We start from the raw sequence: 17185 nt of genomic DNA, 5'->3' as shown, positions 1-17185 counted from the left end.
TGATTTCTTTCTTGAGAGTCATGATGAAGTTTTTCCATAGTAGGCTTTTGCGTTCTTAAAAGGGTGGTACGTTAAGGCCATATCCAAAAGATCCTTTACCTTTCTAGAAAATGTAAGATGTCATTTGAATATATTGAGAATCGTTTTCTTTTTTAATTAATTATGAACGACTCTGTTTATTGATGGAGATGTTATTTGTTAGTGTGTTTAATATTTGGGGCTTCTAGAAAGTGAAACATTTATTGGAGGATTTGTTTTTAGGGTTTGGGTGTTATGAATATCATGTTTTATTTGTTGTGTAAAGGTTATTTTATTTTTCGTAAGTGACGAGGGTGGTGGATTTGAACCTCTTAATACGAGTTGAATTAGGCTTGGTGTTTTTTTTTTTTTTTTTTTCATAAATTTTGAAGTTTGTATCTATTTGGTCTTTGAATTTTTGAATGTCTAATTGAATTTTAAATTTTTTTAGTTTTTTTTGTCTAATAGATATATGAATCTTCGATTTTTTTTTTAAATTTTAAATTTTAATTTTTTTTTTAATTTATAGATCTATGGGATTTTTAAGTTTTTTTTTTTTTTTTTTTTTTTTTTTTAATGCTTAGAAACTTTTGAGAACTAAGGTATTTTAAAAACAAAATATTAACGGGTTCGATCCAAGATTAATGTGTTTCTGAAGTTTTTTTTTTTCTTTTTTTCTTTTTGAAAGTTATAATTGAAACTTTTGAAAGTTAAAAATGTATTTTTTTACTGGTTCGTTGATATTTATATTAATTTAGTGTAATTTTTATTATAAAAATAATTATACCTAAAAGATAAAATTATTGTGATAATTTAGTCTAATTGTTGTGATATTTAATATTTACGGACAACGTGCACAAAATTATGGAAGTAATTTTTATAAGAAAAACATAGACTACTCTTATTTGTATATATATTATTTAATACAAATATTTTATTTTAACAGTTCATAATTAATAGTATTTAACAAAATAAATATAAAATTACAATTTTATAAAAATTAATCAATCAATATGCAATAAAAGTATAAATTAGTAGTTTTTTATTATAAAAATTTGTCAATACTTTAATGAAAATAAAAAATTATAAAATAATCAATTAATTATATTTACGTATTTTACTAAACTTTAAATATTTCTATACAAGAGTTTATATTATATATCAAATTGAATATTTTATATAATTTTATTTACTAATTAAGACATATATTATCGATTAAGATGATAAATATTTAAATTCTCTCACCATCCCGTGTTTAAAATAAGATTTTGAAAAATTAAATATAATAATGCACTAAACAAAAATAAAAACCATAATGATAATTTATATAATTTATATGTCATGATTTTCATATTTTTAACCACATGAAATGTATTATTGAATCACATGAACGTAACTTTTAACTAAAATAATAATTTAAATATATTTTATTTTATATTTTTTATTTGATTAAAATACTTTAAAAAAAATATTATACTCTAAATTTATTTAAAAAAGTAACCAATAATTATATATTTTAAAAAATTAAATGTAATAAATATTATACTCTAATAAAAAAAAAAAAATTGTTATTTAAGGAATCATGTGGGAATTTTTAGTCACGTGACATTTGACGCGTTGTTAGAAAATGATTAAATTTATCTAATTTTTGATTGGAGCAGGCTGATCTCCAACTCTTGTGCTTGCCGTTGATAATGGGGACGGCGACATAGCTTTAATCGGCGTACGGAATTCTCACGTCGTGCTTTCAACGCAGCAATTCGAATTGCGACGGATTTCAGCCGGACCGGGTCCTATTCTTCAATCCCATTCTGCTGCCTTGGTCTTCGGACAAGGGGGCCTCTTCCCGGTACTCCTCTCCGGCCGCCGCTGCAGTATCCAACTCTTCGTCCGCCATTGAATCCGTCGCTTCAACTTCCTCCATATCAACTGCATACTTCATGAAGATCTAGCCTCCAATTTCTGCTTTGTTTATGCTCTTCTCGACTTCTGGTTATTAGGGTTTCTGTCGCCTGGGCTGCTCCTTTCTCATCTCCGTCGGCGGCGGACTTCATCTCCTAGATACTGCAATTCGAGGTTTTTTTTTTTTTTTTTTTTTTTTTTCATGTTTGTTTCTTTTGACATTTGAGGTTCTTCTGCTGTTTACTTTTTTTTCCCCCTTCTCTTTTCATTGGATTCATCGGAAATAACGACTTTCTCTCTGGTTCTTATTCAACTTCGGTTTGAAATTTGCTTCCTTCTCAAAATTACAGTCTTTCTGGAATCAGCAATTCAGAGAAATCAGAAGAACAAAAAAAAAGTGTCTGCCACCGGAAATATATTCGGAAAAATGTTATTCTTGAATAGCGTTCTATATGGAATATTTATGCAGTTGGTACTCTTGGAATTAACTTTGTTCTTGATTTTTGTCACTTGTAATCAACGCTCTGCTACACTGGTACTGGAAATGAGGCATTTCCCTAAATATGGATTATGAACATATATCATCAATTAGTGTGATTTTCGTATTAGTTGACTCTAATTTTTTTATTTTCCATGTATTTGGAAGTTTTTCTGTCCCTGTTGATTTCCCTCCGTTTAATTATCTGTTCTGCAAGTGCTAGATTACGTTTCCAATCCATTAATGTTCTTGTTTCGTTTTTCTGGCAATTATGTATTTATTTTCTCGTGAACATATTTGTTACTTTAATTATCATCAAAGGAAGAAAAATTCAGCTTTGATTGTTTACTTCTTTTGTCTACAGGCTATAGCCCCTGCACATTATCCTGCTTGCTTGTTTTGGACCATGTATTGTCATTAGAAATGATTTAATCGAATACTTCTTGAAATTGAACCTTAAATTTACGAATCAATGGCTCGTAAGGGTAACCAACAGAAAACAGGGTCCGAGCGCCATGTATCGAACAATAAAAAGAGAGGTTCAGACTTGCAGTCCAAGGGACAGGGGAGAGCACGAGAGATAAAGGTATTCCCCGGAGAGGGACTACCGAATGACAACCACCACCATAGTAGAGCCTTTGAGGAAGGTATGGTGAATAGAAACTCTGGGGAGGGTATAAAGAATCTAAAGAAATCTGAGAAGTCCTTGAGAAAAGAAAAACAAGGAGTGGAAGGATTTCATTCTCCAGACGAGCCAACATGTCTCCCCGAAGAATCCGGGAACTGCAATGGAAATAATGAGGATTCTAGTATAGGAGAACAGTACAATGGGTCTGATAAGGAGCAGGATCCTTTAGATGGTAGTTTCAGCTGCTTTTTGAACGGAGAACACATCAGAAATGTGATGGGTAATCTAAAATTTTCAGATAATGTTTTCGTGAAAAGCTTTGTGGAATCTATGTCATCGGTATTGGAAGCAGCCCATGTGTTGCTGGAGCAACAAAGACCTTTGTTTAATTCTATGAAGAACAACTTGCTAAACGCAAGTGCCTATGTTGGAAAGAAGATTATGAAAGCATATCCCATTGTTTTGAAATGGATGATGCATTTGGGGAATGTAATGCTTCTTTTATCAATTGTATGGTTGGACTGTGCCCTCAGGGGCATCGATTCCTTTGTACGTATGGGGACAACATCCTTCTTCTCAGTTATATGGTTCTCCATTCTTTCAACAATTGCAATGGTTGGAATTATTAAATTCCTTGTGATCTTGGTAAGCACTTCCAATACTCTTGCATAGATGTTAGTTCCTATCTTGTTTTAACGTGTTTTATTTACTATTTTTTCTCGTTCTTTGTCTTGTTTATTATCTTAAATAACAATAGTGATTTTCCCCTTAGAGAAAGTCTCTAATAGCTTATGGATATTCAAAGGAATTAAATCACCAAGTTATTTTTTATTCTAAGCATGTAGTTGATGTTATATGGATGATACCAGTTGAAGCATGGGATTAAAGAAAAATTATACTGTGTGGATGTACGGATGGCTGTTTTAAAGCATTTTTTTTTTAATTTAGATTCCTTGTGGGCTTTCCATAAATAGTTACTTTAAGTAAGATGGTGTTATCCATTTTCAAGTTGAAGTACAGTTTAAAAATCCTCTAATGACAATTAATTTATGAAATCTAATCAGGTGGTAGCTGCTTCCCTTGGAATTTTTGTTGGGTTTGCTTTTGCAATTCTGGTCATCGCCATCTCTGGAGCAGCTTTCCTTTGGTTTTTTGGAAACTTTTGGATAACAATGCTGATCATCTGTCTTGGAGGTGATTTTTTTACCTTTAGAACGTCCACAATTTTTCCATTTATACTATCATCATGTCAAGGCTCATTCATTGTAGTGTTGCATCACAATTTTCAGGGCTGGCATTTATATTGAGCCACGAACGAGTTGCACTCTTTATCACCACATTGTATTCGGTTTATTGTGTATGGGTATGCACTGGATGGTTTGGTTTGCTTTTGGGCCTGAATTTGTCATTTGTTTCAAGTGATGCTCTGATTTATTTCCTAAAGAACAACATAAATGAGCATAGGAGATCGAACAGATATCCTGAACAAACTGCTGGGATGCCAGATCAGCCTCGCTTCTTTCATGATGATCCTATGCAAGCATCATCTTCTGAATTTAGTGGTGCGGGCTTTGCTGCTGATCGGAGTTCAGGCACGCCCTCAACCAGTGGAGCTGATTCTGAGCTATCTTCTGAAGATGAAGTCATTCGTTTGCTGAATTGTACAGACCACTACGCAGTTTTGGGATTGTCTCAGTATGAGAATATGGATCCGTCCCTACTCAAGAAGGAGTATAGGAGAAAGGTAAATTTGCATTAATATTGCCACAGTTTGCATGATCTATTAGTATTCACCCTTCACATTGTTATATTCATTATGCTCTGTCTCATGTATTTTCCTGATGGATCGGCTTATTGTTTGTTTTTAATGTTGTGGTCTTCTGTTATTCAACACTGCATTTTGTATAGATTAATGGAAGAAAATCTCATTTTTATTTATAAGTGGTGTCATACATCCAGGAAATTTGATATTTTTTGAAATATTATCTTGATTATCTGCAGAAGTGGTAATGGTATATATCTAGTTTGTTGAATGAGCTTGTAAACTGGTTATCAGGCAATGTTGGTCCATCCTGATAAAAACATGGGGAATGAAAAGGCTGCTGAAGCATTTAAAAAACTTCAAAATGCATACGAGGTAACGTTTTTCTTTTAATCTTGCAGGTATTATGCAATACTTTTGAGTTTTGTATTATATTGTTTCTTGAGAGTCGTATGCATTTTTTTTTTCTAGGTGTTACTTGATTCGACAAAGCGAAAAACCTATGATGATGAACTTAGAAGGGAAGAGCTGCTAAACATTTTCCGCAGGTTTCAGAGTGCTTCACGAAAGGTATAACTCCATCCATTTATAGAATGGTAAAAAAGAAAAGAGGGTGGGAAGCAAATTATTTTTAGGAAAAAGGTATAACACCAGAAATTTTTTCAGTTCAATACACTTCTAGGTAAATTATACTTGAGCAATGAGTTAAATACTCGATGATAGCTTATGCGTCCAAATTTTTAGTTCGAGTATCTTATTTGGCTTTTCACAAAGACGATGCATTTATTTTATAGAGTGGAGGGAGTGGTCCATTTGCATTTTCACGTTCAACAACGGATAGAGAAGATCCTTTCGGTGAATCAAGACGAATAGCTTGCAAAAAGTGCAACAAATTTCATTTATGGAGATACACTAGCAAATCGAAATCTCAAGCTAGATGGTGCCAGGTTTCTCTCTTCTATTTTAGACTCACTCTTGATTTTGTTAGGTTTGATTTAATATCCTCATGTTGGATGCTCTATGTATCGTGTTTTGTACATTTACTTTTTCTAAAGGAATGCAAAGATTTTCATCAAGCAAAGGATGGAGATGGGTGGGTGGAGCAATCTTCCCAGCCTTTTCTTTTTGGATTGCTGCAGAAGGTATGTTTCGCTTACACGTGGATTGGCTTCTTATCAAAACGTTGCATTATTTGATGTGTGGATACGTGTTGAATTTCTCGACTTACCAGTTCTCACTTATATAAGGCTTATAAAAAAAGCTATAATGGTGCTCGTACCAATTGTTCTAATGTTAGTTTTTAGCGTATTCACATCGATGTATTTGATAGAACACAAACTAGGTAGTGTGCTTTACTGAGAAATTCAGGAAAGATATAGTATAATTGACTTTCGAGAGCTTCGAACTCCCCAAGACACATCGTGCAATAACTTACGTTTCTAGTGCTAATAGTTATATTCTTATGTAGGGTTCGGCCTATCGGTACTACATTGTACCTATTGTGGTCTCTGAATATAGTTTCTGTAGAAAAATCATGTGAAATATGGTTTTGTTGAAGGATGTATGTTATGTCTTAACACTAAACTGTTAGGTATTCGTATAGACATTCACCTGTCAATCAACACAAATAATAGATGAAAGGAAAGCCTGAACTCTTTCTTCCACTCAATATCACGTGCTCCAGGCCACCACCTCCCCCCTTATCGTTCTTCTTCTTGTGCCACTGCAGCCTGCATCCGAGGAGTTTGCATTAGTTTCCTACTCTCTTGTTGTTATTGTGTTGTTGTTGCCACCGCCACGACCTTTCTTTTGCCTGTGCAGTCGCGACCTTTTATTATAGGAGATTCGTTTAATTTGTTTATTCAATACTGCTATCATCGACATTAATGTTGATATTGAGCTGCTGATTTCTCTTGTTTGAGCATCCCTTCGGGGGTAGGTGGGGGGACTTTAGGAAGAAGTCGGGATCCGGCACTCAATCAGTTATTTGTAAGAGAGGTCGCCTTACCCTCGCTCAATCAGTTATTTGTAGTCTCCCTCGTTCTTCTTTTCGATCCTCAAACCATCAAAGGAAGTTACTATTGAGATTCATAGATTGGTCGGAAATTTCTTTATATTCTCAGGTAAGACGTGACAATATCTGTTGCAGCTAGGTTAGTCTCCAAGCTCTTATGTTTCTGAAATCGGCTCCTACCTAATCTTAGAGCAGTGTATATACCTTGAGTACTTGCTTAAGGCACTATCTTTGACAAACCTTGGTACATGTATGTGGGCTTTTTGCTTCGTTCCTGTCAATCGTCCGTCTCCAATGCAATGTCTTTCCGTTCCGGATATATATATAAAATCGAGGCATTTGACTCTTCCATTAGTGCCCCTTGACCTTGATGAGTTGGCTTACAGGAACCTTCTCGGTCTTGTACTCGGTGAATTGACGGGAAACTTTCCTCCCTTCGTGTTATGGAGGGCTCGGTAATGGTGCTTTTCAACAGAGGAAAAATGCCTTATTACTCAAGTAGTAGTTCAGATTTATTCAAGCAAAGAGTGCTCTTTGGCGTAGAGTTATCTTTAGTACTTACGGTGAAAAGCCAAATGGGTGGAAGATTATCAAGACCATTGGCATTGTTAGAATATTGCTAGCAATTATTCCTTCTGGTTTTTGACTTTCTTGGCCAAGAAAGAAAATTTCATCCGTTTTTTGAAGGATAAATGGGTTGGGAACTTCACTTTAAAGGAGAGATTGTCAGATATTTTGTTCTCTCTCTCTCTCTCTCTCTCTCTCTCTCTCGATGAAGCACGATGTCACTATTTCCGATTGTTAGAACGTGGTAGCTAGAAACACGCACGAGCGGGCACGAGCGGTTTCGAACAAAGTGTAAAAATTGGTCTTTATCATCCCCCTCTGTTTGTTTCCTCTGCCTGAATAGTAAAGAGAATGTGAACCACATCTTTCTTCCATTGCCCTTTTGCTATCAAAGGTTGCAACATCTTTCAATACTTTCAGTTTGAACGTTTTTCTGCCTAAATCTATCTAAGGGTGCGTCTTCGAGGTCCTCTCGGGCCGAAAACAAGCCATCATTTTCTGGAAATTTGTGGTTCGTTCCCTTTTGTGGACGATTTAGTTGAAAAGGAACCAAACACAGTACAATAACACAGAAAAAGAGCTATGTTCTTTTTTTTTTTTTTTTTTTTTTTTTTGTTGCCTTTTCATGTATATGTTCGCATCACTGGGAGTCTCACATAAACACACCATGTTCTCTGTTCAGGTAGATGCTCCTTCTGCCTACGTATGTGCAGATAGCCGAATATACGATGCTACTGGATGGTATATTTGTCAGGTAACGTCGATAAAACAGTCGCTTTCAAATTTAACACCTCGTGTAATATTGATGTCATGCTGCTCTTCTCGATCCCGCAACGGTTTTGTATATTTGTGCAGGGAATGAGATGTCCAGCCAACACCCACAGGCCGAGTTTTCACGTAAACACGAGCGTAACCTCGAAGCAAAACACCAGAGGATCAAGTTCCAGCCAAAGAGGAGGCCAAATGCCTGCATCAAACATAGAAGAGAACATGACAGAAGAAGAATTCTTCGAGTGGTTTCAGAATGCCGTGCAGACAGGTGCGTTCGACAACGTCGGTGGCAGCAGCGCCACGGAGAGCTCACCTGCTAAAGCAGGAGGAAGTTTTAACAAAAGTAGTAGCAATAATAGTGGGAGTGGGAACAAGAAAAAGAAGAAGGGAAAGAAGTAGGGAATATAGTTGATTATTATTGAGGTTATTTGGTTAAACCTGCTGCTACTAATTTTGAAGTGTACAAGGTAAGGTAAGGTAAGGTAAGGTAAGGTAAGGTAAGGTAAGGTAAGGATGGCATCAAGAGTTTGTATATATATGGCCTGATTTACACTAAGTAAGTCCACAGCCCTAAGGTATTGCACTAACCTTAAATATGAAGAATTATCTGGAAGATGGACTCGGTATGGCTCTGCTTCGTCGGTTGCCCCCGAGCCTTTTCGTTTGCATTTTTTATTACTCGATAAAGGCCATTGTCTAGTCTTCGTTCGTAGGGAATCATTTTAGTTAGATTGTAGCTAAGTCTGCCTCCGTTTCCTTATGCAAAAGAGGTCTTGTTTTATGAGACCGAAGATGTCAACTTCTCTCAATAGTTATATGCAGTAAGTCGTTGTTGTTGACTTTTTTGTTTACATTCTCATATAACACAAATTTCAATTTCTCAAATCTTGCTTTCAAAACTCTCTTTCGAAATCTCTCTGTCCCGTTTTCTAACACTTTCTTCTTGAATTGGGGTTAGAAGCTCGAGCATACGTCGCTTGGCCGTGGGCGACGCAAGGACAAATAGTCTTAACTCACTTGTTGCTGGGAAGTGAATGTTGCACAATCGCAAGTCTGCTATCATCATAGTGCGATTGTGACTTTATAATTAATATAGTTTTAATTCGGGAGAGTTTGACTTTATAATCGGTTTCAAAAAATCTTAAACATGAACTAGTTTCAACAATATATATATATATATATATATATTTAAATTCAATTATGGAAATTAAGTTTAATTATAAATTCAAAGAAATTAATATTTACTTTGAATAAATAAGATTAAATTTTTTTTAAAAAAATTAAGGATATTAATAGAATAAATTTTAAAGATATTAATGAAAATTAAAAAGTTGAAAAAATGTTTTTTTTTTTTTTTTTTAACAAATACACAATTTTAAATATTTTTATTAATTTAATTTTTTTTTTTTTAATAATGGAGCATTTAATTTTTTTTGAGTATAAATATCTTAAGACGATTACAACGGTATCGTTTCAGTCCATCCCGGCTTCTGCCATTTCCGTACACCATGGATACTCTTCTTTTCTCCCCTTCTTCTTCTTCAGCTTATCCTTCTCTCAAGGCTCCCTCTCTGTTGCCTCGAAATGGCTTCTGGGGATCACGAACCCTTTTCTCTGATTTTCCCAATGTATGCTCTTCCTTTCGCACTCTCAATCCACCGACTGGATTCGCAAGAAAATCCGTGGTTGTCGCGGCAAAGAAAACCAATTCTAACAAGGACGACGGCCACCGTTCCGTTCCCAAACCTGATGAGACTACCGGCTTCTTCCCTGAAGCTGTTCTGCTTAAGGAGGTGCAGTTTTAATGCTTCTCATTTCTTTTTAATCTTTATATATTTTTACGTGTCTGTCGTCATCTGTTCATTATCTTCAAATTTCGGCGATTCTTTGCTCTTTGAACTATTTCCAACTGGTTTGAATCTATGAGCCGAGAAGCGGAAATTTTAGAAGCCGAGAATTTGTGGAGGTTTGTTTGAATGTCATTCTCTTCGATACCTTCTTTGCTTCAAGTGCTTTTTGAAGGTTCTCTGATATGCTACTCGAGGAACTTCTAAGAATCGAGAATTGAAACTCCTAAGCGTAGATATTGGAGGCCAGTACAAAAATTTGATAGGAAGCTGCTCAGATATACTGACGTTTAACCTGCTTATATACTTTGTGAGTGTGAGAAATTTCTTGAGTGGACTTTTGGTTTTGATTTGCAGAAAAAAGTTGCTGAAGATGGTCAATTTCTCCCCGAATTTGCTGATGCGGAAGAAGGTGATCATTTCTCTTCCATTTTGATCCATTCTTTGGCTTTCCTTTCCTTCTAGAAGATTATGGTGACTATGAACAGGAGATATCAATTTCACTTTTGCCCTAATTTTGCAGAAAAGCTTTATGAATATTTGAACCTTCAGTTGGAAAGTGAATCGAAAGTTCTACAAAGTAAGCTTACTTTCTGCTTGTTCTGGTCAAGTATGATTAATACAACACAATGAATAGGGAGTTGATGTTTTTATCATTAACACAGGAAGAAAAAGGTTGTATTTATTTAGTTTGTGTAATTTTTCTCGCCCAACTATTGTCTAAAGAAGGCAATAGTTTCATCCTGTATTTGTTTATATTTCAAGTGGTGTATTTCCTTTCTTGTCACTGCAGTGCGTCACTATGAGGTAGTCTTCTTAATTCACGAGAAGAACGCAGAAGAGGTTGAGAGTGTAAATGAGAAAGTTCAAGGTAAGGCAACTATCTTGACAATTTGGCTCTCTTATGCGACTTTGTGCTGCCTGCAAGGCTGTTTTCTCTAAACGGTGTTGTAGCGAACATGTAATGTGAGATCCCACATCGGTTGGGGAGGAGAACGAAAAACCCTTTATAAGGGTGTGGAAACCTCTCCCTAGCAGACGCGTTTTAAAAACTTTGAGGGTAAGCTCGAAAGGGAAAGCCCAAAGAGGACAATATCTGCTAGCGGTGGGTTTGGGCTGTTACATGTAAATTCCATGTCTTGTGCAAGTCATAACTTTTGACCATCAGGCTCAGCAACTCAAGGCCAGCTTATTGATCCGAGTTGCATCAATGTTTCTTTGGAGTTGTGTTGAATTTTCCTTCAGTTTCTGATTAAAATAAAAATTCTGTTGCAGGTTTTATAAGGGAGAAGAAAGGGAAGATATGGAGACTGAGTGACTGGGGAATGCGAAGGCTGGCATACAAGATAAAGAAAGCCAATTATGCACATTACATATTGATGAATTTTGAACTGGAGGCCAAATGGATTAATGAATTTAAGAGCATGTTAGATATGGATGAAAGAGTAATTCGACACCTTGTGATTAAGAGGGATGCTGCTATCACCGAAGATTGCCCTCCACCTCCCGAGTTTCATTCCCTTCGTGCAGGAGATGACTACAGTGAAGAAGAAGAGGAAGAGGACATGGATGATTATGATAGTGAGGATGAACTGGATTGGGATGGTGAAGATGAGTTGGATGATTATGGTGATGATATTGAAGATGGGATTATTATTGTTGACGGTGACGACGACGACGATGACGACAGCGGAAGTAAGGCCATCAAATCTTCTGCAGGCAGCAGAGACTTGAGAAATAGAACTAAAAAATAATTGGATAGTTTCAATTTGGCAGTAGAAGTTGAGGTGAGTTTCATGTAATGAGGTTTGTTTTAGCTGCGTTAGATTTTGTCCTTATCACGTAATGGCACATGATTGATACCATCTGCATTGGCTTCGGAGTGGGCCGTGAAGGCATTGAGCTAATTCTACAATTCTGTGATGGAGTTTTGCTTCACCTCAGGTATTAAGTTATTGAAACTGCCATTATTTTCCCTGAATTATATGCCCTTCACCAGTTAAAATACTTGTAGGTTTTAGGTCATGTCAACAAACCACACGTGACTCGATGTCGAATTATCTTCATTGCAACTGTTTCTCCATGGGAACCAAGTTATTAAATGTAATTCATCTTTCATGTCGATTTCAAACTTATGAATATCTGAAAATGTCAACATGTTGGCGAAAATTTAAAATCCTATTAGAAACATTATGATGCGTCTGTTTTTCGGTTGGGTTTGTAGAGCTAGACTAATGATTAATCTCATACCAATTTGTTGAGGCATTAGCAATTTAAGTGGAAAAATATGGTTGGAAGTAAATGATATGCACAATTAGTTACAATTTTCTGGCTGAGTTGAGCTTTCAAAGTTGGATGTGTTTGTAAGATGGATCATAGCTATCTAATTTCAAATTTCTAATACTCTGCCCGATTGGAAACTTTACCTATTCATTATTGACCCAAGTTAGACATACTGGGATTGTTCTTGCTTCTTGTTAACTGGAAATCTGATTGAATCATGAATGCTGCTTTTGATGAGTATCAGTTCTTCCCTTCATTCCCATCTTTCTTCCAAAGTTGGTCTGTTGTATATTTTGAGTTTACTCCGAACCTTTTAAGGAATACGTTATACTTTGAATTTATTCTATTTTAGTCTCTGTATTTTCATTACATCGTGAACTTATTTTTATCTTGTTCGAAAGAGATAAATTTGTATATTACCAACTCTACGAGCAACAGCCTATATAATGCTCATAAGAGAGGGCTGAAACTCATATTATTACAAAGATTGAGAAGTGAATATCAAAGTATGGCAAAATGTGGTATGAGCATTACCGCCATTGCTGTAAGCTTCCTCATCCTCCTCCATCTGCCATCTCTTTGTACTGCAAGTATCAGAGAAGCAGCCCATTTCATTCCCCCATCAGATGTTGATCTTTTAGAATTCCCTCTGAATTTAGAGTACCTGGAAGCCGAATTCTTCTTATTTAGCTCTCTGGGACATGGTTTGGATAAAGTTGCACCAGAGTTAGCCATGGGAGGGCCATCGCCTGTTGGTGCTCAAAAGGCCAACTTGAGCCCCTTCATCAAGGACATCATCACGCAATTCGCCTACCAGGAAGTTGGTCACGTGAGGTATTTTTCTAGTTGTCTTTTGTCGGGTTATGGAGCCTGCTGTCTATTTTAGGTTATTCAATTCTTTATATCCTCTCTCACTTGAAGTCATCCATATAAACCTTTAGCGAATATTATTTCTTGCATTTTCTCTGCTCTTTGTGTTCATCTAGATCGAGTATGTGCGTTTTTGTGCAATCCTAACTAGACTTTACACACGAATTTATGCAGGGCCATTAAAGATACAGTGAAAGGATTTCCAAGGCCATTGCTGAACTTGAGTTCAGAATCATTTTCCAAAGTGATGGATAGAGCCCTTGGCTGTTGGACGAACCCACCTTTCGACCCGTATGCTAATGACGTGAATTTCCTTCTAGCTAGCTACATCCTTCCTAATGTTGGACTCACTGGGTATGCTGGAGCAAATCCAAAGCTCAAATCTGCTGCCTCCAAGAAGGTATTCCCTGAAATTCAAAGACACTTCTCAATCTTACATACATACATGACACTAAACACACTCCTACGAGTCGACGTTTCAGCTTGTTGCAGGTCTTCTAGGAGTCGAATCGGGTCAAGATGCAGTAATCAGATCTCTTCTTTATGAACACGTAGGGGAGAAGGTTGAACCATATGGAGTGACAGTGGCGGAGTTCACAGAGCGCATTTCAGAACTGATGAATAAGCTAGGACATGCAGGCACAAAAGATGAAGGCATTGTGGTACCCAAAGACAACGGTGGCATTGTGACACCCAAACACGAGGGTGCTGAGGGTAGGACTTCAGGGAACGTGCTTGCTGGAGATGAGTACTCACTGGCATACGCGAGAACCCCCGAGGAGGTTCTAAGGATTTTGTATGGTGAAGGTAATGAGCATGTTCCTGGGGGTTTCTATCCGAATGGTGCCGATGGTCGGATCGCTAAATGCCACTTAGCGACCAAGACACATAGCAAATAATGCTGCTGCTGTTGCTGTTGCTGCAGTTGCTTTCTATTTCTAGATCACCAAAAAAGTGGTCATCAATAAAGAGGTAATTTTCCGTACTCATCAAGATTTACGTTAAAATGAAGGTTATAAACTATAGATCGTGTTACAATGAATGTTAAAAATTCTTGAAATGCCTCATGAAGAGTCGAGAATTTCATTTTGAGAGGCAATATAAAGTCATGTATGTTATATTTGTGCTAAGTTTCTACGCCATTTTATATTGCATGTTTAGAATCACTCATGCTTGACCTGATCAATCTTGCTAGGAGACCTACGTCCAAGAGTTGGAGCTAAGAACCATTCGAACTAAATATATATATTTTTTATATTTTATATATTAAATATTAATTTGAATCATTCTAAATTTTTAAAATTTTTAGTGTATATAATTAATTTATTTATATTTCTTTTAAGGTCATCCACTCTCATTAAATATTAAATATTACTGATCCTCTAATAAATAATTTGTTTATGATCTAACCATAAACTCTCGAGCCGTGAGACACAATTATTCAAGTCCAGAAATTAGTACATATGGGAATTACTCATCTATTTACCCTACATCGAGAATGAGTGAATTTCATCTCATGAAATTAAGTTTCCAACTCTCTATTGGTCAAGTCTCGGAGATATTTTTAGTACAAGGAGAGTTTGAAAATAGAAGTTACGACCCCAAGGAAAGAAATACCTGTCAATCAGCTATGCTTACGTAGACAAATAGAAGTGGTTCACTGCAGGGTTATTGAAGGCATTTGTTTTAGTATAATAAATGAGGTATGAAAATTAAACTTCGATCCCGAGTAAAGAAATACCTGTCAATCAGCTCGACAAATAATAGCGTTTTACTGCACAGTTATTGAAGGTATTTCTTTCGTTATAACAAGTGGGTATAAAAATTTAAACTCCGACCTCAAGGAAAGAAATATCCGTCAATCAACTATGCCCAGTTCGAGAAGTAAAAGCATCGTTAATGAAAGTTGAATTTGGGTGCAAATTTTAGTTTAATAATCAATAAGCGTGGCCGTCGGATGGCCATGCAAAGACAACATCCATTCATGTCTAAGTTAGGGTCCACCTACTAAGCTTGTTTTGTAGCACGAGCAGCTGTCGGCATCCAAAAGAAGGTGGCAATGGAACTTCAAGTCTGCATCCTTAGCCTGCCATCTATTCTACAAGCAAAGAGCTTATAAAATGGACACAATATCATTACAAAGGTAGAGAAGTGGATATCAAAGCATGGCAGGGTGTGGTATGAGTATTAGAGCCATTGTTGTAAGCTTCCTCGTTGCCCTGCAGCTGCTAACTCCTTGTGCTGCGAGTGTCAGAAGAGCAGACCGTTTGATTCCCCAATCAGATGTTGATCTTTTAGAATTCCCACTGAATTTAGAGTACTTGGAAGCTGAATTCTTCTTGTTTGGCTCTGTTGGATATGGTTTGGATAAAGTTGCACCATATTTAACCATGGGAGGGCCATCGCCTATTGGCGCTAAGATGGCCAATTTGAGTCCTTTCATCAAGGACATCATCATGCAATTTGCCTACCAGGAAGTTGGTCACTTGAGGTATTTTTCTAGTTGATTTTACTTCCGCGGGTCATTTTGTTGAGTATTGTTGGGTGAGGAGTTTCGGCTAATTAAGGGGTTAATCATGGGTTTGTAAGTAATGATACGAGACTTTTGAGGAAAATAAAAGCAAAGTCATGAGAGTTTATGTTTAAAGTGGACAATATCATGTCATTGTGGAGGTTTGTAATTCCTAACATGGTATTACAGTCATGCCCTTAACTTAGATATGTCAATAGAATCCTTAAATGTCGAACAAAGAAGTTGTGAGTCTCGAAAGTGTAGTAAAAAAGTGACGAACAAAGAGTGTACTTTGTTCCAGGGCTCTAGAGAAAAGGAGTCAAGTCTCGATTAAATGGAGGTTGTTCGAGGGCTCCCATATACCTCATGAGAGGCTCTATAGTGTACTTTGTTCAAGAACTCTAGAGAAGGGGAGGTTATTTGAGGGCTCTATAGGCCTCAAGAGAGGCTCGGAGTCCCACATCGACTAATTAAGAGGTTACCGTGAAGAATACATCTTTATCAGTAACTCATTTCACATCACACAATTTATGCAGGGCAATTAAAGACACAGTGAAAGGATTTCCAAGGCCATTACTGAACTTGAGTTCAGAGTCATTTGGCAAAGTGATGGACAGAGCCTTTGACAGTAAGTTGAAACCACCATTTGACCCATATGCTAATGACTTGAACTTCCTTCTCGCAAGCTACATCGTCCCTTACGTTGGACTCACTGGGTATGTCGGAGCAAATCCAAAGCTCAAATCTGCTGCCTCCAAAAGGGTATTCCCTGAAATTCAAACATAATTTCAATCTTTTATACATACATAACACTAAACACAATCCTACGAGCCAATGGTTCAGCTTGTTGCAGGTCTTTTAGGAGTTGAATCAGGTCAAGATGCAGTGATCAGAACCCTTCTTTATGAACGTGCAGCGAAGAGGGTTGAACCATATGGAGTGACAGTGGCAGAGTTCACACAGCGCATATCAGAACTGCGGAATAAGCTAGGACGTGCAGGCGTTAAAGATGAGGGCATTGTGGTACCCAAAGACAAGGGTGCTGAGGGTAAGGTCTCAGGGAACGTGCTTGCTGGAAATGAGTACTCAATCTCATACGCAAGAACACCCGAGGAGATTCTGAGGATTGTGTATGGTGGGGGTAATGAGCGTGTTCCTGGGGGCTTCTATCCAAAGGGCGCCGATGGCAACATCGCTAAAGCCAATTTGGCGATCATGGCACCTACCGAGTAATGTTGTTGTGGTTGTTTTCTATTTCTAGATCATTAATAAAGTGGACGTCAATAAAGAGGAATTTTCGATACTGTTTTCTTTGAGGATACGCTCTCGTAGCTTTACTTTGTACTCAAAATTTAAATCCCGAAATCAGGGCTGGACCAACAGACTATGCAATGAAGCTAAGATGAGATTACAAACAAAAAAAAAACTTTACCAATTATGTAAAAGGTTTGAAATCCGAAACAAGGTGTTCAAGTATGAAAAGCACGTAAACGGTTTACAAAACAATGCATGACAGATCTAAACAAATTATGC

At 36.8% G+C, this 17185-nt stretch overlaps 4 protein-coding genes across 4 annotated transcripts; all 4 read left to right on the top strand.

The window, feature by feature from the left end:
- The first annotated feature begins 1659 nt into the window (after positions 1-1659).
- Positions 1660-8979, top strand: LOC111806957 (uncharacterized). The gene is made up of 11 exons (XM_087129299.1): positions 1660-2094; positions 2763-3671; positions 4091-4220; positions 4316-4770; positions 5083-5163; positions 5260-5358; positions 5583-5735; positions 5844-5930; positions 8052-8123; positions 8225-8622; positions 8653-8979. Exons 2-10 carry the CDS (start codon positions 2871-2873, stop codon positions 8537-8539), a joined length of 2193 nt encoding a protein of 730 aa, XP_086985425.1. The 5' UTR covers positions 1660-2094; positions 2763-2870; the 3' UTR covers positions 8540-8622; positions 8653-8979.
- Positions 8980-9600: 621 nt separating this feature from the next.
- Positions 9601-11858, top strand: RFC3 (Translation elongation factor EF1B/ribosomal protein S6 family protein). Its single transcript, XM_023692389.2, has 5 exons — positions 9601-9933; positions 10345-10399; positions 10511-10567; positions 10781-10858; positions 11263-11858. The coding sequence occupies exons 1-5, from the start codon at positions 9649-9651 to the stop codon at positions 11739-11741; spliced, it is 954 nt and encodes a 317-aa protein (XP_023548157.2). The 5' UTR covers positions 9601-9648; the 3' UTR covers positions 11742-11858.
- Positions 11859-12325: 467 nt separating this feature from the next.
- On the top strand, positions 12326-14270 carry LOC111806878 (desiccation-related protein PCC13-62). The gene is made up of 3 exons (XM_023692388.2): positions 12326-13104; positions 13315-13540; positions 13623-14270. The coding sequence occupies exons 1-3, from the start codon at positions 12779-12781 to the stop codon at positions 14037-14039; spliced, it is 969 nt and encodes a 322-aa protein (XP_023548156.1). The 5' UTR covers positions 12326-12778; the 3' UTR covers positions 14040-14270.
- A 265-nt stretch (positions 14271-14535) lies between these two features.
- Positions 14536-16955, top strand: LOC111806877 (desiccation-related protein PCC13-62). Its single transcript, XM_023692387.2, has 3 exons — positions 14536-15631; positions 16189-16414; positions 16496-16955. Exons 1-3 carry the CDS (start codon positions 15306-15308, stop codon positions 16883-16885), a joined length of 942 nt encoding a protein of 313 aa, XP_023548155.2. The 5' UTR covers positions 14536-15305; the 3' UTR covers positions 16886-16955.
- The last annotated feature ends 230 nt before the right edge of the window (positions 16956-17185 follow it).

Source organism: Cucurbita pepo, chromosome 12 (genome assembly GCF_057944985.1).
Source record: "Cucurbita pepo subsp. pepo isolate OVF chromosome 12, ASM5794498v1, whole genome shotgun sequence".
NCBI classification, from domain to species: domain Eukaryota; kingdom Viridiplantae; phylum Streptophyta; class Magnoliopsida; order Cucurbitales; family Cucurbitaceae; genus Cucurbita; species Cucurbita pepo.
The sequence above is the reverse complement of the archived record's forward strand: the minus strand, read 5'-3'. Positions and strand labels throughout refer to the sequence as shown.